The sequence below is a fragment of the Nipponia nippon genome, unplaced genomic scaffold, assembly GCF_047370975.1.
Source record: "Nipponia nippon isolate SJK-2023a ecotype South Korea unplaced genomic scaffold, ASM4737097v1 scaffold_5, whole genome shotgun sequence".
In the NCBI taxonomy this organism is placed as follows: Eukaryota; Metazoa; Chordata; class Aves; order Pelecaniformes; family Threskiornithidae; genus Nipponia; species Nipponia nippon.
This window is the reverse complement of record NW_028262369.1, coordinates 87,796,189-87,819,674: the sequence shown is the minus strand read 5'-3', so window position 1 is coordinate 87,819,674 and position 23,486 is coordinate 87,796,189. Positions and strand designations below refer to the sequence as shown.

Below are 23,486 nucleotides of genomic sequence, written 5' to 3'. Positions count from 1 at the left end.
ATAGTGGCATCAAGTTAATACAACTCATCACATCCTAATTAAACCACTCTATGTTGCTAATCACTCTGTGTATCTCAAGTGGTCTTTTGCAGCACGCCTGACTCCAGTGAGGGTGGGCCAATCAATTCCCTAGTGAGTCCTCACTTCTGCAAGCATCGCACATGTGCTCTGTGGACTTTCATGCAGCCACAGTACATAAAATTAATCAACAAAAGCTAAGTTTGCTTCAGTCTTCCCTGTTTCTTTTCTTCTGATGGTGCAGAGGAAAAGCATGTCTATACAAACACACACGCTAGCAGCTCATCAAAATAAGTTTTGTAAAATCAAGCTGATCAAATAACTGCTCTAGTGGGATTTACTTATATTCAGCTCTCTAATTACTTTTTTCATCTTTCCACATAAAAACAACACTTCATCTCATCTCTTCCAAGATCTGGTAGCTTAGGAAAATTAATCCCCTTCACAGAATTTGATAAGTGTGGATCAGTATCACTTATAAGACAATGAAATACGCGTTGTTCATAGCATGGAGTAGAAGATGTCCACAGGATGAGAGAGAACAGACTGGGGTAAAACAGATGTTTTCCTTCAAACTTCTTTTCCACTTTGTTGACATGCATTAATCACTTGCCTTTTCACCAAATATATACAGCTTTCACTTTAAATGAGTCAAGGCATTGTCTTCCCCCCCCCCCCTTTTAAAAAAAAAACTGAAGCACCTAAGTTCACATTTAGCTTTCATTAAATCCGAGAGAGCCTTCTGCTGCTCTTGTTGGCGTTAACAAGACCTCTGCCATTAACATAAATGCCACTGAGTAGAATCAGTCGCTTATGATAAGACTACTCTCTGTAATCCCAGCATGTCAGTCAGGCGCCAGAAACATCACGCTTTCCTTTCTCACTGGCTCCTTCCATTCTACCCACATTTTCATACCTGTAAGCTTTCCCATGGGTATTTCTTTCCTGTAGGCTGTACTACCCTACTGAAACCATACGTCTGTATAAACCTTTCCTATTGTTGTAGTGTGTAAATCTTTTTAGCTTGATCTCACCAAATTATATTAAAGCCTTACAGCCTTATGCCGAGTCTTATCCCAGGCATCTTTAGCTGAGGCTTACGCTTGAACTTGACCCGTGAATTATCAGATTGGTCATTTTGAGATATGGGCCACATATCTTGCAGTCATGCATTTGAGATAAGAAAACTCTGTTTCTGAGATCATGACACAAAGGAGCTGAAAATGTGTTTCTTTGCCACAAGATGAAGATCCTTAGACTTTAAAGGTTCATGATTTGCCTATTTTTGTCCTTCTTCTGTTAATCAAAACCTCATGTGTTTATGATCGCCTGGGATATGACAGAACTATGAATACTTCCATTAAAAAATCAGTATGTTCTTGTGAGTGCCACCATGGCAAGTACTTCACACTGTCCGTCAACAGAGATACCTATCAGCAACTAGACCTCCTGCAATTTTTCTAAGTTATTAGTAACAGGCTCCAATTTATATTTAAAAACCACGTCATCTGAGAGCTTGAATGGCAGACAAGGACCCTGAGACACCAAGCGCAATGGAAACACCTAGGAGAAAGAAAGTCTTCCCCATCTGTTGGCTTCATTTGACCATTCACGTTTTCACTGACTTCTGGAACAACAACATGCTTCCTCTTTGCTCTCTGTCCCCACCTTCACATCTCTCAAAACAAAACCAAAAGCATTTCACAAACATCGCCTAGACAAAAATCTAGGGGGAGAACAAGTTCACTTGAAGTCTTCTCCCTTCTGTCCCAGGCACCCTAGATGTGAGTTAGAGAAGTCCAAACGTCCCCTGAAAGCAAAATCAGGGTTTCCACGCATGTAGTACAAAGTGATGATCCGGGAGCTTCAAAACCTGAAAGCTGCTATGCAGAAATCTCTTTATCCACCGTGTGTAGTTTATTTTGTACAGAGAATGGTTATTAAGACATTTTTATATTAGCAAGGCCCAATTTAGTATTGTACTCAATATTCACGACTATTTTGTCAGACTGAATTAAAGGATTTAACCTCAAAATTCCCAGGTGGAAGAGATAAGAACTATCAAATGTCTCAGAAAAGGAAACTGAGAAGCTTGATTTAGGAGACAGCAATGAAATCAAGAGTTTGATATTCAGGAAAGGAATAGCTATTCATACAAGTAAAAACCTTCATGGTTTCAACAGACAAACCAATCTCCATTAAAAAACAAAATCTGATTATTGAAGTTTTCTCTCTACTTCATAATTTAATCACTAGGATAACAATGCTATGTAAATTTAATTTCAGCAAAATAAAGTTATAAGAATGTCTGTGTAACCCATGTAAGCATATAGCATTTTATAAAAAAGGACCAAGACACAGATTACATTTCACTTTTAGAAGTAATATGTCACATTTCTTCAAACTCAATATAAAACTGTGTTCACTGTATTCCAAAAATTAATGAAAAATATCACCATTCTGTTCGATTTGTTTAATGTAAATTAGCATAAAATATTTTATTCTTCATTGCCTCTTCATGATCATATGGGAACATAATGAAGACTGACAGTATATATAGCTTCTAGGTCTCACCTTGTAACAATGAACTTAACTAATAAAAAAAAAACAACAGTGAACCAGATCCATAGAAGTATGTAAGCTTTCTATTTCAATAGGAATTAGATATATAAACATCCTAACAATTCTGTATGCTTATATTTACAGTTCTCTGGAAATGAAACACTCAAGGCACAAAACATCCATAAACACTCAAGCATCAGGTAACAAATTGTAGCTAATTTTAATCATGTAAACAACAAGGGTCCATCCGATGGCACACGGAAGTAATTTCCCATTTAATTTCAGTCTTATTGAATCTCTAAAGGTAATTATCATTTAAACAAGGACTCTCTAATCCTATTGCTGAAGAAAATGCACCAGATAAGACACATCTAGCTCCATGGCACTTTTAACCTTTCTTCACTAAGAAACCACCCAACCAAGACACCACCTGTAATTCTACTTATGGAAAAGGGTTTTCAAACCTGCTTCAAAGTGGCACATACTCAAAAATGACGCACGCACACATAATTCCTGAGTTTCAACATGCACCCATCCCAGAACAGGACCAGGAAGTGTTACAGGTGCCACCACTGTCCCTATGACAGCACCCTAGCCAAGGAGCATGGAAAGCTCCTCCAGGCTCCCAAGGAAGAGCATGCTGGTAGAAGTCTCCATTCAGCCAGAGAAAGAAGGGAGGCAGGAACAGGGCTTGCTCCCCAAAGAAAAACTTCCAGCTGTGATCTAAGCATCTGAAAATGAATGTATTTTTGAGAACAAGAGCTCAGGAAAAAAATACAAACTAGCTTCCAATATACACGCCTTACAGAAACACCAGCTAAATCCTAGCTTCCGCCAATATCTCAAACACACTTTAAAATACACTGTTATCACCCTTCAAAAAAATTTGCGTATTCCTACTGAGTCTGTTCAGACCTTCAAGTAAGATTTTTCACAAATACAGCCTTGTTAAGACCATCACTACTCTCCCGATGAAAATGCACCCTCAATTTCATAAAAAAACCCAGGAAATCCCTATAGATCTACAGGAACGTGGGCTTAGCCAACCAAGACTGTTTGCCACACCGCTTCTGACACCAACAGCCGTTCTGGGTCACGCGAGTCCTTGGGGGAGGCGTACGGTTGCCTGTAGTATCTCTGGCAGAAATTCACCAGAGATCCAAGAGATGCCATCTACACATCTTTCCCAGCTCACATGTTCCTGCCATTCTCCAACTGCATTACCTGTGTCACCTGCAAACAGGCCTCCACAAAAAAAAAAAACCCAGAACACACGCTTGGCAGGCCAGGAGGGAAAAGGTCACAAAGACCAAGAAACACTTTGAGGTTAGAAAACAAAAAAAAAGTGTAATTTCTCCATCCTGGATCCCTTCTATACAGAACTGAAGAACAGATAATTCAGAGCTTGTTTAGCATACCTTGTAATAAAAATAAACACTGCTGTCCTCTCTTCTCAGAAGACCCTACACTTCTCCGAGAAGCTGTGATGGAACTGAATCATGCGGCCCAAGAGATGCTTCTTCCAACATGCCTATTGCTTAATATTTAATCTTTCAACTTCTAATTAGTTAAAAGGTAAAAAAAAAAAGTTACCAAACCCTTATAAGCAGTACTGAAATAAGAAACCGGCACACAAATAATACAACAGAAGTTTGGAATGGAAACAGATTATGTTTCAAACTATATGCTACAACGAACAACCAAAAAACCAAAAAGACAAAAACTTTTGGACTTCGTCTGAAGCATCATAACACAAAATCAGACTTAACTGACAGCAGGCAGATACATATCAATATCAGTTGGATATACCTCTGACTGTGAAGTATAGGACTATCTAAAAGCAGAATCTCCTCTCAAATTCTGACATGCATCATCTACAGTGTCATACTTCTGATACATGCCAGGTTTTACATGTTGACACTTCACAAATACATTTTTTTCCTGACAGTTCTTTTACTAGCTAACTCCAATGACAGATGATTGAAGCCAGGAGAGTAAATGGTGTCATTTCTCTATATTTTTGGTACAGAGAGTAAAATTGGTGTAACAACAAGCATTTGTACCCCTAAGCAAGTGAAATACTGCTCTTGCAAGGTCACACCCATCCAACTTTACAGCTTCAAAGCAGTAGAGTCACGCTCCTCCCAGAACATGCGTACTCCAAACAGCAGATACCTCCCCACAACATGCCTCCAGTGGAAACGTGCCCCACGGGAGAGCTGGGCGGCAGTAGCTCTCCTCTTTGCTCCCTGAGAAACCAAGTGGCAGGACTCCGCTGCCACTTCCAAAGCCAACAGCACCACATTCTCCGTGGGAATCATCCAGACTCGGAAAACAATATGAAACACAACAGGACTCCCACAAAATCTGCTGCTGTGCAAAGAACATGCTCCAGAGCCCTTATGTACTCCCTATGTGTAAAGCCAATCAGTTGAGATGCTCTAATTAGGCTATCAACCAAAATTCTCTCAACAAGGAAAGCAACACAACAAGAGCAAAGAGGTAGTTCATATCAGTATCTCCAATGAACATGGAAATAAAAAAAAAACCCAAAACACAACCCCCCCATCCCCCCCAAAAAAACCACCCACCCAAGCAATCAGTTAAGGTAATGAGGAAAATACTTGTATACATATTCTCATTAAAACAAGCTACACATGAAACCAAGAAATCCAGCAACTACATTACCAATCACATTAAAGCAACAACAAAACACTAATGCTTCTTCTTCCATGAGTTACTTCAAAACTTTTCCAATACTTATTTTTTCTTTGCATCGCTCAGAATCAACTTTGTAGAAAATGAAAACATAAAAATACAGACTTGGTTCTATAAGCACAGGTTCAAGTTGAGCTTTATTTCCTTCATACCATGAGCAGAGTCATTGTCTTCACTGTACAAAACAAAATAACTTAGTTTAATTTAAAGATAATTAACAACACTATTATACAGGAGTCTAGACAGACAGCGTCGACCTAAGTCTTAAATTGCTTGAGAGGAGACTGGCTGTACAGCCACCATGGACTCATTTGGAGAACGTATTTTCAGCCCAATAGGTTTTATTTCCCCAATGCCTCTTCAGTTTTAGGAAAAGCAATTCCAATTTTGAGACACAGGCCTTCTCAGCTACAACCTTTCTCCCTGCTTGCCTGCCTTCACTTTCCCCCCTTCCCTTCCCACAAATGAGCTATTAATTCCTAAATAAATGGAATGAGTAGCACTTAACATCAGGAGCCACAAGGGTACGTAGGCTCCTATCTCCTGTTTAGAGGCCTGTTTAAACAGGAATTAAAAGACTAAACGCTTCTGTGGATTTAGGCCCAAAAGCTCAAATCTGCAAACAGAGGTACTTGACCTCGCCGGAGTGGTCCCCAGGGCAACCGCAGATGAACTGCGCAGGTGCTGGAGAAGTTCTCCAAAGAAAAACAGCATTTTCAGAAGTTTGCTACTGGGACACAACGGCCTGACGCAAATAGGAAACTCTCCCTCGTGCTTTTCTTCTGAAACCCTGGAGTGCAACTTCTGGTTTACATTCGCCGTCTTTGCACCTCCCTAGTGCAACTAAAAGCAAACCACTGACTTCATGTCCAGTCTGCTTTTAAAAATGAAGTTATTTCCTTCAAGATGCAATGGCCGCCCTGAGCACTGACATTCCTTGATCCAATCATCAACACACTTGGATCGCAGCCGATTACCAGAAAACACGACCATCTCCAGGTCAAACACCCGCATGGCAATGCCAGAAGGAAGCACATCTCCAGTCCCACACCTCAGCCACCACTTAAGATGCCGTAATTCCTCTTCGCTTTAGGAACAGCTTAAGTGCCTTCCTTGTGAACGGCCTTTGACGTGCCTTTGTTTGAGCAGTGTACTGAAAATAGCGCTCATGATGCCTTGAAAGCATTAGTCAGCCCCTTTTAAGGCCGAGGCCACAAGCCCCGAGCGCAGCGGGCAGCCCCGGGCCGGCGGCGCTCCCTCCCCCGGCCTCACGACCACCGCGCCGCCCCTCACCGCGGCGTCGGCGGGACACGGCCACGGCCACGGCCACGGCCACGGCCACGGCCACGGCCGCCGCGTCCCCGCCCGGCCCGGGGGAAGCCGCAGGAGCGGGGCGGGGAGCCCCGACCCCCCGGCCCCGCCGCCCCCGGCCCCGCTCACCCTTCTTGTCCATGAGCCACATGAAGAAGAAGCAGGGCGCGAAGCCGATGGGCCCCCAGAAGACGAGCAGGGCGATGTCCCAGCCGCTGAAGCCGAAGGCCAGGCGGGCCGAGTTCTGGATGGGGCCCCAGCTGTTCCACACCAGGCCCTGCGCGAAGCCCAGCAGCGAGAAGAGCAGCAGCACCAGCCACCGCCGCCCGTAGACGCGGCCCGCCAACGGCGCCAGATGCCGCACCGGCACCGCCGGGCCCCCCGCCGGCCCCCGCGGCTGCGGCCGCCGCCGTTGCTGCTGCTGCTGGGGCGGCGGCGGCAGGAGGGGCTGCCGCTCCTCCGCGCTGCTCCAGCCTAAGCCCATCTGCGGGGGCGCTGACGGGGGCCCGCCGGGGAGGAGGGGACGGGGACGGGGAAGGGACACCCACACTTCAACCCCCGAGCGCGGCGGCGCTGCCCCGGCCCGGCACAGCCGCATGCGCGGTCGGGGAGGGCCGGCGGCCGCCTCCTTCCTCCGCCGGCGAGGGGAGGAGGGAAGCGGCGCCGGGGAGGAGAGCCGGGCCCGCCGCCCGCAGGGAGGGAGCCGTGCCGGCGGACAGCCGCGGCCCCGCGGGGGCGGGGAAGCCCCCGGGCCGTCACCCCGCGGGGAGAGGGGACTGGGGTCCCGGGGCAGGAGCGGGGCGGCCTGCGGGAAGCGAGGGGCCCCTCGGGTGTCACCGAAGGGTACGCGGGGAGCCCCCGCCTGGGGGCCGCCGCCAGCCCCGACCGTCAGCCGCCCCCGCGGCCCCGCCCCCCGGGGCAGGGCGCAGCGGGCCGGGCCGGCGCCCGGGCCGGGCTCCCCCTTCCGCTAGCGAGGGCGGTGCCGAGGGGAGCCCCCGGAGCCGCCCCGGAGGGAGAGCCGGAGAAGCATGGCCGGGGCGGAGAGCCGCCGTCCTCCCGCGCCGGGTAGGTGCCCCTCGCCCCTCCGCGCCCGCCCAGCCGCGGAGGCCGCCGCCCCGCCCCGGGCCCGCCGCGCTGCGGCCTAGCGCGGCCCGACTGCGCGGCGAGGCCCAGGCCCGGCAGCGCGGCTTGTCTGCAGGCCGCGGGGCAGCGAGGCGGGGGCGTGAGCGGGGCCTCCATGCCTCTCCCTCAGCTCCGCCTCCCACACGTCCCTCTCCGGCGTGGGCCCGGTGCCGCCGCGGCCGCAGAGGGCAGAGCTAGGCTGGCCCTTCAGCGGGCCTGGGTGCCTTCATGCAGGGAAGTACTGCAGCTGAGCTTGCCTCTTCTGAAGGGACAAGTAAACTGTTTTGTGTTGAGGTGGATACAAACCAGCTATGGTCCGAAAAACAGTAGGATTCAGGTACAGCCTGCACTTAAATCCATTTTAAAAGAATTTAGATTAATATACCATCATGTGGGCGACACTAAGCTCATTAGAAACTCTTATCGTTTAAGTAGATTGAAGTATATATTCATTCCATTAGGTTGCGTGAGTATTTATCTGTACATCTACCATCTGCACTTGTCGTAAAATTAATGGCTCGTGTGCTGCACAATGCTTCATCTTCCCTGAAAAAAATGAGGTATTTCAGTTTGGCTTGCTTCGGCATTCTGTCACAAAGTCTGGAAGTTGGCGTGATAAATGCCTGTCTGCTTAACTGGGGAGAGCTGAACAGTGGGATCCACATGAGCTGGTTTTAGATCCACTGTCAGTGTCGTAACTCTGATGTGCTGGGCAGCATACGTCTGAATTTCACACATCGTGTCCGTTCCATGCACTCCTATGAAATTCTTCCCAAAATGTACACACATTGTCTTATCATTTAGCCTACACAGCTCTGTTTGCTAGACTGAGGTTCAAATTAGAAATTGCACTGAAGGTGCAAAAAGGAAGTTTATACCAACTGAAAGCAGCAGAACTATGATCAGAAAGAAAAAGAGATTTTGTCTAGAAAAGTTCAGGAAATTCCCCAGGAAAAATAAAATTCATGCACAATTAAATAACGGGGGGGACATGCAGATAGTAAACTAAAACTTGAGCTTGCCATGTACAACTGTAGTGACAAAAATAAAACACAGTAAAAATATTGGACGAGATTCAGATTTGATTGTGACCGATGAATATTCCAGTAGTGCTTTGGGGCTCTAAGTAAGATTAATTCCCTGCTTTACTAGGTCTTTTTTGTACATTACCACCTCAGCATAGTTTAGCCCATGCCAAAATGTTCGTTCAATTTACAATCGCTGTGTTACTACTATAATGTAATTGATTCGGTGGCATTGTGCCGAAGACAAAGTGCTGTCATTTGCAGAAGTAAACAAAGTGAAAAAATACTTCTCTCTCTGAACATTTTTCAAATAACTGTAGTAGTTGTGGGGGTTTCTTGGTGGTTCTAGTGGCAGGAAACCCATCCAGAAATAAGGCAAGTGGGGCTTTGCAGTGTCCTTTAACTGCAAAACTTGCTTCATACTACCTGCATAGTAAAATGGAAACTTGAATACAAGCAGGATAAGTCTTTGATAACTTATCCAAGTCACCTCATCTTATGATGGGTTTAAACATAGTTTGACTCTTGCGTGGGTCAGCAAGAAAGAGAAATTTCTGAGAAACATCAACAAAAGAAAGGAGCTGTCAAAATAGGCTCAGAAGATCTAGGGTTATTTACTATTGACTTAATCATGATTTAAATAATTTATTTTAATTGCTTGATTTGAAATTACTCCATCTTTTCATAGTTTCACAACCCATATGCGCATCTTTCAGTCATGGCCTGACCTTTTCTATTCCAGCTATTTAATTAACACAGTGTAATATTCTGTGTGAATTATTCTTGTTTGCAGGATATGGTACCATTTAAATTTGTTAATGTAAAGGAGCAGTGCATTGTTGATAAACTGTTGGAAACCAAATTAGCTTTATCTTGCAGCTAGCTGATTGCATTATTTCACTCATGGGTATAATACTTCTCTAAATATGCTAATTTCACTCTTTTCTCCGTGTGGTGACATTTTTACTGTTCTCATTACTGACATTTGTAATATTTGGGGTGGGGAAATCTTTTCTTGCTTTAACCTCATTATAATGTAGCTAAAGAGATTTGAATACTATCAGATGAAGTGCACATGTATCCAGGCAAGTGGAAACGTTATTTTGTCTTCTGGCCCAGAACTTTCACGCCTATAGCAGGACTTGCATGGACTTGGCACCTAGATCCAAAATTGTGGTACAGAAGCCCATCCAGTTACTAGTTGCCCGACCACGATAGCATATCCATTGTTAGGTGCCTCCATTTCTAACCTAAAAGCTCTCCAGGTGGTTGTGTCTCTGTATTCATGCCTGTCTGCCTGTGTCTGGCCTAAAACCTTCTGGAATTCATCTTAGGAGGAGCTGGTGGCCTGGAGCTCTGATAGACTAGTGGTGATGGATAAAAATTATATGGCTGAAGCTGTTACTGCTGCCAAATGCTCATCCCATCCCTGAGGCAGGCCTGGCTGATCCGCTTATGAGTTGGCACCTAGACTGTGCTGATTTAAGCCCAGCTTATTAAGATAAACTGAAGGCTTTGACAGGTTTGTTATAACCTTGAGGCATCTGGAGAGTCTAATTCAACTTAAACACACCTATCATGTGATGGTTGAGCTGAGCAGTCCAGGAGAGTATGCCCGCCATGGTGCAACCCCCAGTTCCTAGAGCATTAGGAAGTGCCATTTGCTTTCTCCAGTTATCGTGTTTTTGACAGATTTGCTCTCCACGTGACTTTCTTCAGAGTGATTCGATGAACTTGAGCATCTCCTTGTTCTTAATGCTTCTCTCCCAACAACTCCTAACATCACGTGTGCAGTCTCGTACTTTCTTGTGTCAGCTCATATCTTGCGATCTGACAAGTAGCAATTGATTGCATGCCCTACGAAGGCTAGAAGCATTTTGGGACAAAATAGGCAGGACCTGAAATTCATTCAAAGATTCAAAAGTGGCATTTAGCCAATTCTGAATATTCCTTCCAGCATCCAAAGAGGCCTGTTTTCCAGTGATATCCCTCCAGTTCTAGACTTCAGCAGGAGTTGTGACAATGTCGTTTCAGAGTTGCCATAAACAGCACTAGTGTAGCAGGGAGCTGTAACAGTTCTCTTCTTTACACCCCCTGTCTTGAACAACACCTTTGAAGGTGAGCCTGTGAGGTGTGAGCAAATCCCGTTCTTCCCTCATCAAGTTTTGACATCCCTTTCCTTTTAGTTAAGGTACAACTTAGGAACGGGTTGTTTGGGTTCTGCTCTATTTTGGACTTGGTTTGGGCAACTTCCAATCTGTGCATTCTGTACCTTTCAGCATCTTTTCTCGCCTTTCTTTTTTATTGGGAGGTAGACTTCCAGCTCTAACATCATAAAATGATTTCCTTGTACTTCAGGAGGAAGAAGGTTTTACAGTGCTTCCTTTTTCTTTTTTCTAGTATCAACAAGAAACAAAAAGACACATCTTCAGCTTATGAAAGCTTAACAGTTTTATTCTTAAATTCAAATATCAGTGTTATCCAGTCGGCATTCATTTATACCTTTGGATTGCAGGCTATGATAGCCACATTGCAAAGTGACCATTGTAGTGGAGATGGTTCTAGGTTTGTGGTGAGCCAGGGCCCATTGTAAGGCCCTCTAGAGAGATGTGGGGTAGTTCCTTTCTCTTTTGGAGGCTACCTTTGTGGTTGGCCAATGAAAGACGTCTCACCAGATTCCCTGTAGACCACGCTGTAGGTTCTTTACTGTAGCTCTCAAAAGGAATATGCAAAAGTCACACCTGACTTGGGCTTTGAGGACATTTAAATCATTTTGTACTCCATTTCTGCTTGTTCTGTCATTCATCACCTGCTTAACAATGAACATGCAGATGACAATTGCATCTTCTTTGAGGGGGAGGTGGAAGCTGTATGATGTCTTTCATCCAAGCTCATTTTGATGGCTACTTCCCTACCTCACTTAGACAGCCTTCAGGCTCAGTGTCTTAGGTATTCTAGGGACATTATGTTGAAGGTCCAACCTCAGCAGACCATGGTCCCTATGTTCTTTCATTTTATTCAGGGCCGCCATGTGCAAGTAACTGCAAATAACATCGGTAGAGTATTTTGCATCCCAAAGTTGTGTTAGGGAAATCCAGTTTCAAAGACTGATGGTTTCCTGTCTTCCCAAAAACCTGAGAATGATGGAAATGAACTGAGTCACACGAGGATGTTAGGCTTCAGTTGGGAGTACAGGCTGAAAATCTCCACCTGTCTCCTTGGGCTAGGACTGCCTCAGTGTAGATCTCATTGTCTCTGATGCCAGCAAGAAGAGCTAATCATATTGCTCTGGTCCTGGTCTGTCCATTGTGTCTCTGGTGAATGTGTTTCATTTTTTATTAGACTTTGTCATCGGTTCTCCTATTTTCTTACATTGAAGCAGCAAAGAGTAACTTAATGATTGCTCTGATATAATTAATGATGTAGGCATTAGGGAGTTTGTTTCTGTTGGTCTGGCTAGTCACGCTTGGCTGGCATACAATAGGTATGCTGTGTGGTCTCCAAATGAGTCTTCTGAAGACCTGATTGTCTGGGTAGGTGTTTGGGATCAGATCCATGTTGAAGATATAATGCTCACAAAATGTTGTTTGTTTGGAAATGTGACTCTCTATCATGTAATTCTGTATAGAAAGAAGAGGCTAAATTGATTATTTCTGAGCTTTTCTGAACAGGGGCATATATGATTTAAGATTAAATTATTCTGCGCTTTGTGATCACAGACACAATGAGATTCTTGTGAGTAGATACAGTACCATGGGATTTTGATTTCTATTAGAGTATTTCAACAAGAGCGATGGTAAGGCAGTTTGGATGTCTTGGTATAAGAGTGCAACTTTAACCTTTTGCAATTTTATTGTTTTGCTAATGTTCAGGGGGTTATCTTAAATTTCTCAGTACCGTGTTATTTTGGCGACTAGATACAGAAGACATTATTGCTTCCGATACTAGTATTGAGTTAGTCAATGGTTGATATAGTAACATTAATGTTTAAAAGGAATCTGAAAATATTGAAACTCCTCTACTGAAAGGACTTTTCCAGACATACTAATAGGTTGACAGACTCTGAGTTTTGGTAAATTTTGCATATCGCAAGAAGCTTCCAAAATTCAAAGCAGCAGCACTGTCATGGTTTCTTCTAAAATTAAAGGTCACCTTCAGTCTCCAGAAAAGCAGGTGCAGCTGATTAGAACAAGAGTTCATGCATATCTGAGTGGAGATTTGGGCCTGCAGAGTCCTTGATCTTTTCTGATATTTAGCTCTTGGTGTTTACAGATAAAGAAACTTTGCAGGCAGTTGTTATTTGAAAAAGAAAAGAGAAAGAAAATCTCTGGAGGGAAGATGGTAAAGATATGTTGATACCACTAGCAGCAGCTTGTTGTATTATAAAGTTGTGAAAGATAAGCTTCTATGTAATAAGGCTGTGCTTTTTCAGTAAAAACAGAGTTTCTTTTATGTTTAATATTTATATTAAAAAGAAGAACTAACTTTAATGAAATGTTAAGGTTGAAAATGAAATTAGAAGAGCTTGGTAGTTCACATTTTGGTGAGCTGTATTAGGTCAAATGTATCCTTAGCTCTGCATTATGTCAAAGCAAGATTTTACATTCTTTATATGAACCCCAAGATTCAAAACATACACTCTTAACAGTTTTTCACAGACAAATTTCATGTTGCTGCATGAGAACCTTTATCAAGAGAAATAGCAACTTGAAACAAAGGTGAAGCTCACTTCTGCTTGTTTTACCCATGCTGAAAGAACTGGAACGATGTAAACAGATGGAATAATAGCCATGCTCTTTGTTTAATATTCCTATAATAATGGCAGTCCCTGAATCTAATACCCTAATTGCGCACATTGGTTATTACGCATTTCAGAAACTGTTCTTGAGCTTCACATGGCAGGTCTCTCTGGTTTCTTTCAAGTCAATAATTTATGTAATTCAAAAATACTTCTTTTATTCTTTTAAAGTATAATTTCATTCTGACAATTATACCTCTAATTGACTCAGTCGTTAATCATAATTTGTATCCTATGTATTATAATAATGAACAAAGTCTTGTATACTTCCATCATAACCCCTTTGCAGATCAAATTCAAAAGGCTCAGTTGTATTATTGACTATTTATTACAATAGCTTATGGGAAAAAACGTATTTTTAGAATACTGTTGACTGTTACTGACTATTTACTACAATAGTTTATGGGAAAATGGTGTATTTTAGAAGATTTAGATTCTTTTGCAGCTGTCATTTTGAAGTTCTTGTCAGTCAAGTTTGCAGGATAGGACAACAATAAAGTCATAAATGGGTACAGTTTCTGACAGTGAATTTTACACAGTGCATTCATCAATTTAAGAGTAGTGCATTCATATTTACTACTAACAAGGAATAGAAAAAGAAATAGATATAAACTTTACTTACAACATGAACAAATTCTTTTTTCTTAAAAATATAGATGTTAGTTCCCTGATGTACCAGTTCCCTTACTTTCAATCATAATGTTACATTACTATTACATTTTGTATTAAATTTCCCATCTATTAGGAAATGTGAGAAATATGTATCAGTGCTGGTGGGGTATTGGGAAGAAACGGCTTTGCTACTAAATTTCCTCAGCAGCAGGTGGGTGTAATTTACACCCCAAACAGACAGAAAGGTGGAATTGTAGCAACCTGGCTTAAGAAGAACAATCTCTCCTTCGGAGAAACTCTTTTGTATCCTGATAGAAGGTTTTGGTCAAAGACCATAGTCTTTTCCTTCAAAAGAAAATGAAATGCCATTTATCCTACAAGTGCTGCAGTTTCATTGTGTTTCACTTTGCTTTCAGCAATTTTTTCAATAAGAAGTATACAAACTTAATTGGAAATACATTTAGTATGACTTCTGTCAGTTGTACCTATCCTAATTTTCCTGGCTTTGGGAGGGTGGGAGGGGAAGGGGGTATTTCAGGTGGCAGAAGATGCAGGCAGGAGCTGTAATGACAAGGAGGGAAAGGAAAGCATTTCTACTAGAGGAGACCAGAGGAGCTGAGGTCATTCAGCATTCAGTTAGTTAGCTGAAAACCGACACGACTGCTTTATAAAAGTGCACTACAGGATGGGAGGAGAAGAGACAACAAGCAGAAGCTGGCCAGGGGTTCAGAAAGAGCTTTCTAGGAAGAGCCCTAGGGGATTTAGGAAGGAATTTCATAAATGTATGCTTGAGATGATATGCCGTCATTTAGAGCAGGGGCGGGAAGTCCCTCCCAGTGCTGTGTTCTGGGCTCAACCTCTTAGCCCACCCCTAAGAAGCCTGGCAGATATTTCCTTTTCTTTACCAGAAGGACAGTTTGAGGTTTGAGGGCATAACCCACGCTCTTATCTTACTTCGTCTTGAGTCACTCAGACTTACTGTAAGAAAAACTGGAAGATGCTCAGCCCTGCTGCAGCAGGACTGGAAAGTGAGTGCAAATACAAATTCCTCTTCTGGCCTCTTTCTTTTCTTTTTCCTTCTGCAGTAGCAGACACAGAGGCCAAGGAAGGGTGTGTAGACTCCGGGCTACCAGAGTAAGCTTCAGGTGCCAGTATTACCAGCGCAGAGATGCGTTTGACCGGTCTATCCTGAGAGGCTCCATGCAACTGCTGCCTATCCTTCAGTAGCCAAAATATCTGTGCAAATCTAGGTTAGATTCCCCCCCCCCCCCGGCTATGCTGCATCTGTAGTATTGACATTCCCAGAGCGAAAAATAATAGTAACAGCAGTAACTGGTCAGGAAGTAATACCTAGATGTTCATGCGGTATATATCCTGAAAAGTACTCGTGTATATTTAAATGCATTCTGTTTGCTCAGAGCAGGCTGATTATAGTGCATAACGTTGTAATCACATGCAGATTATTTAAAGTTGTTTTTTAATTTACAGAGGTAATGTACTGTGAAATGATTAAGTCTGACCTCCAAACCAAGTCACTTCTCTTTGGTTTGGAGAGTTTCCCCATCCTCCCCCATACCTTCTCTTTTCCCACTTCTGGTTGTTGGATAGTTAAGATTTTGGGGGTTAGTTGATTTTTTGAGTGGCTGCTCTGTATTAATGTATTCAAAATGCCCAATTTTTCTTTTAACTTTTTATAATTTTTTTAAGGAAACAAGGATAATGAAGCATTACAGATTTGCAAGAAAAACAATTTGACGATGCTTATACCAAATATGTTACCAGGATTTCCTTGTACTCCCTCTTTTAGAAAATAATTTTAATACCTCTCAATTAAATCTCATATTTAAGCAGCAGGGTGTTTTGGCAGAAGCCAACTACCACGCACTAATGAACTCTTCTAATTTGCTAAATTATTTTAAATGAATGACAGTACATTTAGCTTTTTAATGACAGTACATTTAACTTCTGAACAACTTTGATCAAGTCCACTTTTCGTCAGACTGCCTGCTGTGCTAAACTCTTTATTCCCAAACCCCACTCAGTTATTCAGAAAAATTGTTAATCAGAAACATTAAATTATTTTCTCTCTTAGAAGCACAAAGTCTGCTGCAAAGTACTTAGCCAATTCATTGCTTTTCTTTTACCTGCCCTCAGTGCTGAAGCCTGGATAAGTCTTCGTATTTGACAACACTTCATGTAAAGACGACTGGAGAGCTTTGTTTTTTTAATTGGAAGATCTCTATTTTGCAATGTGTTACCTTTCTAAAGAACACCTACGTTTTTCACCAATTATATAAGCTGTCACAGTTACAAAACTTGAGCTAAAACTTGGTTCAGTTTTTCAGTTCCTGGTTGGATTCTATACATGCCTTGTGTAAAGTCAAAACATGAGACAAATTATTCCTGCTTCCTTTTGTACTGGGAAGCCACATCATTTGTGGAGCCTGATAGAAAGAACTAATTTAACAGTAGTCCTTTTCTCTTTTGGATCAGAGTACAACTGAGAAAATGAAGACTCCAACAGAGCTTTTCTTTTCAAAGGGAATATGCATTTCTATTCTCTCCTGCTACCTGATCTCCCCTAGGAATTTGGTATCTAATGCCCAAGATGTGCCATGGACATTTTGTTTCTTTACAACACATTTTATTTATACACCTTGTGCTTATACACATCTGTGTCCAAACTGTATGCCGTTATATACGCTATACAACCTCAGGTTTTGCCTAGGAATCAATTACCATCAATTTCAGGTTAGGAAATACTGAGAAGCAAGAGCCCAGTGTATGAGGTCTTTGTGAAGCTATGATAACCATAACTAAGGAAAAGATTACTATTATTTTAAATTACAAATTTTTCTGCTAATCTCTCTTTCAAGAGATATCTTCAGATATCTCTTTTAATTACTTTTTACTACTCCTACAGCATATAGTTCCATCAGAAATCTCTGTTGGTCGTGAGCAGAGTTCTCCAAATTATCATAATATCTATTTGATGTAGTATATGATATTTACCTTTTATCGTGTGCCTTTTCTCAAACAGGCATTTAGATATGCATGACAAATATTATGGGGAAAGAATTATGTTTAGCTGACTGCTGTTCTCACCAAGGAATACATAAAACTGAATCAAAACACTTTGCACAAAATTGGCAAGAATACCCTTTGCAAAAAACCTTAATGTTCATTTCTCTAATGCTTTAAATTTTTTTAAAACGTTTCAAACTTCACTGCTGATTAAATCATTTGTATTGTATGTGATTATCTGTATCAGGAAAAGATATATACTCATTTAACAATGATTTTAAGATAGGAATGATTAGCATTTTACTAAGACAGACTGTCCTCTTTCATTGTTTCTAAATTTTATAGGGAAATAGGTTTACAGCTGAATAGGGAGTGGTGACATGACAAAAGCCTCCAGCTAACGTTCAGTAGAGGAGAGGCTATTTAGTCTAATTGTGTTTTTTGGTTTGGCATTGATACAAACTCTCCCAGTAGCTTCAGCTCTGCACTTCCTACTGTATATTCACTGTGGTTAAAACCACACCTTTCAAAAGCACAATATGCATGTGGAAATTACATTTGAAAGCTACACAGAAACAACAGTTGGCTTTGATGAGCCTTCGTGTCTCTCCCAGTACAATTTCTGCTTTTGTAGCACATCCCAGCTGTTGACTGAAGTTTCAGGATAAACCTGAAGCTTTTGCAATAAAACTCAGCTTTATAAAATCTTCCAAAAAAGTGCCGCCAATTTCTTGCATTTCTTTGGATTTATATCCTCTAAAATAAGTAAATGCACTGCCCTTAAAACAAAAACAATTGAGTGGTCAAGAAGACAGCCATGCGGTGATAAACTTAGTCTAAGCAGGAATAATTTCATTTTTACAAGTTGGAAAATCTGAAAGGTATGTAAGGCGAGCCAGCTCCCGCATTGTGAAAGCCACTTCTGCGCGATATTATAATTGCACCTGTTAAGAGACGGAAGAAGTTTTATAAATCTCTCTGGGAGCGTTCTGATCTGGACTGAGTCTTGCCTTTAGTCTTTGAGCAGCATCACTGCAAAAAAAACATGCTGAGCCTTAGCCTCTTGCCCTGCCTCGCCGCCAGCTCCGGGTAGCTGCACCAGCACGGTCCGTTGTGTCTGCAGATGGTCTTTCTGCCTTCTCTGGCCTTGCTCCCTCTAGGTACACTAACCTATTGCTCAGAAACCCCCAGAGCCTCCTTCCGGGGGTAGTGAAGACCATATGGTAAGACATACGGTCCCCGTGAGGCCTCCTTATGTCCTGGCTGTGCAAGTTGCTGGAGCGTGAGACTGAAGGCCAAGTGTCGTAGACATCTCTTGTGTCACAGCAACACCATCCTCTCAAGTGTTGCTCTGCGTATGAGAGCAAATGTGGAAAACAAACCAAAATCCAGACTCCCTCCTGTCATCTGCCTTAAGAAAGGGAAGCCATTTAAAAATTTTACGTTCCATGAAGATAAAATATTGGAGGTCTTTAGTTTTAAAGCTTCAAGCTGGAGTTTTCATGAGGAGTGGAAGGAGAGAGTGATTCAGTTTCCCCGGAGGTCTGTGGGAGAAGGGACCCTCTTGACTGTAGGAGACCCCAGCCCTGATACCTGCCGCTGAATCTGTGTGAAGACAGCAGTTTAGTTTAGAAAATTAAAAAGTACAGCTATGCTGGAGTATAAACCCTGCCGAAAGAAGGGGGACTCACAAACAGTTTCCAAACAGATTTGGCATACAGCATGCACAGAGTTCATCTTATTCCTGCCATTTGCACTTCAGCGTTCATGTATTTATTTTAAACTGTTATGTTTGAAACAGTCGTGAAGAACCTTCCTTGGTGACCTTGTTCCTGGTGGATCATCTTCTGTGTTTCCCCCAGCTGGGACTGCTGGGCTGCCCTGTGTGGGACTGGCTGGTTCTCCACTACCTGTCCCACCACCCACACATGGGGAGGAGCGAGAGGCAAAAATAGCACCCAGCAGTAAAGAGAATTTTGTTTTCCTGTATTTATTTAACCCATTGTGCATGCCAGACCATAATTTGAACCCTAAATAGAGTGAGTGAATTGGTTGGTTTGGTTTAAATGAGCTGCTAGGAGTCATGGGGAACCATACGAATTGATTCAGTATGTTAAATCGTAGGCATTATACAGATACAAATTCTGGATGAGTTAACTTCAACAGAGGTTAAAATAACGAATAGATTTTTTTTATGATCTGGGGTTGTAGTCCACTGCTTCAGATCTATGGAGCTGTTATGGTTTTTTTGTTTTTTTGTTTTTTAAATCAGGTTTTCATTCTCAATATGTCCCTAAAGAAAAGTTGTTCTGACAGTGCTGAGTTTATTCAAGGTTGCCAGCATTTCAGCTTGACAGTTTCAGTGGGGCATATAAATCTCTAAACAGCAAAGGAGTAAGTGGAAATCTCGGGTTACTTTAGTTCTTGGATTGGCACAATTTCCTTTTTCTAAAATTTTGTAGATGAAAAGGAATTTTAAAACGCTTTAAAAATACCTGCTAATTTGGTTATGGTGCTGTTTCTTGGTTTAAATCAAACGCGTAGGAACCTGGTGTGTCATCTCTGACAATGCTGTACACTTCTTGGAAAGAATCCCATGCAGAAAGACTATTACTCATAAAATTTATGTTCTCTAAACTATGGACATTATTCATAAGGTTTTTTTATTGTTAGACTAATTCTAAACAGTTTGGCTACAGTGCTTTATTGCCCAAGCCACAAGTGAAAATTCTAAGCACATGCCTATTTTTTTTTTTTATATATATATTTTGTATGGTAATACACTGCTTTAAACTTTAATTTAGTGCAGGAATGTTCTTTCACTGTTTGCAGTAGAAATTTGACTTAAAAAAAAATCTACAAATATAATAATCAACCATAAACGAAGGAGGTGTTAGTTCTTAATGTTTCCCATGCTGTGGGAGGTGATAGGTAACACTTCATGTATCATAAATCATCTCTCTACAGCTGTTTTTTTTTTTTTCTTTACATAGGTGAAGATGTCAAACCATTTACTCCTGGGAAAGCTAAGGAAATTGTGATGTCTCTACAGCAACCTGCAGTCTTCTGTAACATGGTTGGCGACTGGCCAGCCCTGCACTGGAATGCGAAATACCTTTCTGCACTGTTGGATGGGAAGACAATCCAGTTTAGGCTAGGTCTGAAGACAGTGGATTTAGGTGAGATTGAGGTGGACTGGTGTAACATATTACAGCTCTGTTTTTTTATGTTCTGCAGTCCTCTGCCTCTCCATTATCACTGTTCACTCTCTAATGTATTACTTTTCACCACAGGCTTTGCTTTTAGGGTATCGGGTTTGGCCAACAGTGGCACTCTCCTTTCTCTTTGTTGTGTGTTTATTCTTAGTAAGAAGTCTGGTGGTAACACTACCATATGAGAATCGAGCATCTCCGTTTTCTTTCCTTGCTTTGTAGTATGTGTGGTTGGTCCTGGTCTTTTACATGATTCAAATGTTCATGTGAGCTGAGCTTCCATATCCACAAACCTGAGTGCATTGAAAATTAACCAATTAACAGGTCTATCTTGCGTTTTTTTTAATCTGGATAATGGTGATAATACTCACCTTTCTCTCAGAGGTTTTATAGGACCATGGTTGTTTTCAATACTTTAAAGTTCTGTGATAAAAGATGCTATACAAATATAAAGCATTGAGAAAATTACTTGACACTGGTACAATAATCTCACCTCTAACCCTCCAGATTCACTCAGACATCTAGGAACATGCCATGGGAGAAAGACAATTTTTGCACTTGATTTTAAATACTACAACTCTATTTTGGTCTGTAGCCACACAATAGTAGTCATCGTCTATCCATGGACAGAGTTTCATACCAGGGAGGGAAGATACAGGAAGCGTGCTCCAAGATGGCAATCTTCTAGCCACTTTAGAGATTATTCATTGCTTTATTCATGCCCTGTACATCCTTTGCCCTCCCAACTACGTACCAACATACATTTTGCCATGCACTTTCTCCCTTTTGCCTCAAGTATCTTGTCTCCCTTCAATCTTTTTTTTCCTAGGCCAGACAAACTCAGTTCTTAAAAAATGTTCAATATAAGTCATGTTTTTTTAGACCCTACCTAGCTATTCTTTCTGTGCTCTTCTAACCTTCTTCAGTTGGACCATGTCTTTCTTGGAATACAGGGTCTGCGTAAAGACTCCAGATTAGGGTCTTCCAGTTCCTATGGAAGCGGTAGGATTACATCACGTTATCTTACTTAACAACACTTGTTACTGACCATATTATTTCATGTTCAATTTTTGAAAGAGAAATGATGAAACAGAAAGAAGTGTTAGAAGGAAATTACTTGGCATTTCAGGATTTCAAAGCATTTTACCAGCATGGATTAATGATTCCTACGCCATTCCTGGGAAAACATGTTATTTATTTACTTTCTACAGATGGGATAATGGAGGTGTAGAATTAATACATTGGTACACATCTTTGCAATAATGTCTCTATAGTTCGATGAGGTATCAGCCAGTTCTTGCACTACATGTAAAAGGCATCCCATTGCCAATAGGGAAGAAGTTGCATATGTATGACATTTTCCTTGATACCTTGTTAACATATCTCAGTTGTAATATGGAGGGCTTACCAGATAAAAGGATGATTTTGGTCCTAGTCTCCATTAATTAGTAGGCACTTTTTGAGAGCCAAATGGGTATTCCAGCTGGGAAATCTTCTGATGGGATTGATGGAGTGTTATGTAGCTAAGTGATGGATTGATGCTACCAACTAAGTAGATGAGTCATCACTTAACAATAACTTGTAGTCACTAGGGATGTAGAGTGGATTTAAATTGGAGTTTGTATCTTGAAGTTGCATCTATCTGTATTTTGCTTTTTCATAAAGGCATCAATGCCTAGGCAGCAATCGGTTTGTCTCCAGGAACCTCCATTATATGCTAATGTGAGCTAGAAATGGGTAGACCCTTCAGGGGTTATATTGTAACTGAATGAGACCTGTGATGCTATGAAAAATTTGCATTGTAAGGATATATTAGTGAAGCCATTAGCCAAGCCATCTCAGAATCTGAAATAATGTAATACATGTCGTGTACCACTGTCATTTGGAAGATGGTTGATCTCATTCTTGTGTGCTTAACATTGTTTTTCAACGAGGGCCTCTCTTTCTTATCATTGTTCATGCTAACTTTCCCAGATGAAATGGAGGCAGTGATGTGATTAGAGAAAGCAACAGGAGAATACAACTAAAATTGTATTGATCTCTTGGAATGTTCCTCCCATGTTTACAACAGATTCATTGCCTTAAGACTAGATGGGACCAAACTCCTGCTACTGAGTTGGAAACATAGGCAAGAAAGAAACTGTTCTGTTTGCGGATATATTTTGGTGTTGCTCTGAAATGACTGCTTCAGAGTTTCTGAGATTATTTAAGCCATGAGGTTCATCTGGAAGATCCTAAATAATTTGAGACCTCTTACTGTGACAACTTCTCATCTTTCTTTAGTGCCACATCTGCAGCCTGGCAGGGGGGGATTCCCAAACTGAAGATTCCTTAATATAAAAAAGTGAGAACTGCAAATGAGGCAACTTGGTGGAAGTTTCTTGGATTTTATATTTGCTTTTCTTGCTAGTTTGGAGCTTTCTGAGGCATATAGATATGGAAGGCATATTTGAAACATGGAAAACATAGGGGCTAGCAGTATTATTTGTGTGAATTATTTGTACCTACCTAAGGTTGTGTGTTTGATAGTATTCTGTCTGATTACACAAGTTAAATAGTATGTGTCCATAAAAGGGGAAAAAATACAATCAGAGGATTAAGCATTGACAGAGATACCTCCAGAGAGAGTACCAGCATTCATTACAAGAACAATGAAGGTGCTATTAATCAGGAAATCGCTATCTAGTTCTAGCCATGCCGAAAGATTTATTTTTCTGAGGTGAGATAAAGGGTGGGGAGCAGCTATGGAAGTTGAGTTTCTGGCAGAGAAAATGCAGCATTACAGCCCATCTATCTGATGGCTACCTGGAGCACACCAGCAATTACAAAGGAAGAAGAAAGCTTACACAAAACTGACTTCTGTATGCAGTTGTTTCTTATTTTGACCATTTTCTCCGGTTCTTTAGTAAAGTGAATAGACAATGAATTTACTGTGAAGAAGCTGGAGAGAGCAAGAGGTTGTCATGCTGATCAGTTATGAGTCACAAGATCTCTGGAGGAAATGTCTCTTAGAGATGCTGGATAGAGCTGATGCTGTCAGATACGCAGTTAGATAGAAAAGGGCTGCAACTTCGACATCTGCCC

At 41.8% G+C, this 23,486-nt stretch overlaps 2 protein-coding genes across 5 annotated transcripts in view; one reads left to right on the top strand and one right to left on the bottom strand.

Moving 5' to 3' along the window:
- SLC49A4 (solute carrier family 49 member 4) overlaps positions 1-7,212 on the bottom strand; it is a 68,084-nt gene extending 60,872 nt beyond the window's left edge. Inside the window, exon 1 of the mRNA XM_087732349.1 lies at positions 6,739-7,212. Coding sequence (XP_087588475.1) covers positions 6,739-7,207 — 469 coding nt within the window. The 5' untranslated portion in view covers positions 7,208-7,212. The remainder of the gene's footprint in view (positions 1-6,738) is intronic.
- Positions 7,213-7,537: 325 nt separating this feature from the next.
- Positions 7,538-23,486, top strand: part of HSPBAP1 (HSPB1 associated protein 1) — a 38,336-nt gene continuing 22,387 nt past the window's right edge. For 2 of the 4 annotated variants that reach the window (XM_087732352.1, XM_087732351.1), the window contains exons 1-2: positions 7,538-7,674; positions 20,184-20,369. In XM_087732352.1, coding sequence (XP_087588478.1) covers positions 7,638-7,674; positions 20,184-20,369 — 223 coding nt within the window. In that variant the 5' untranslated portion in view covers positions 7,538-7,637. Of the gene's footprint in view, positions 7,675-7,865; positions 8,069-19,462; positions 19,585-20,183; positions 20,370-23,486 lie in introns of those variants that run through there. The other 2 variants (XM_087732354.1, XM_087732353.1) reach the window with 2 other exon arrangements.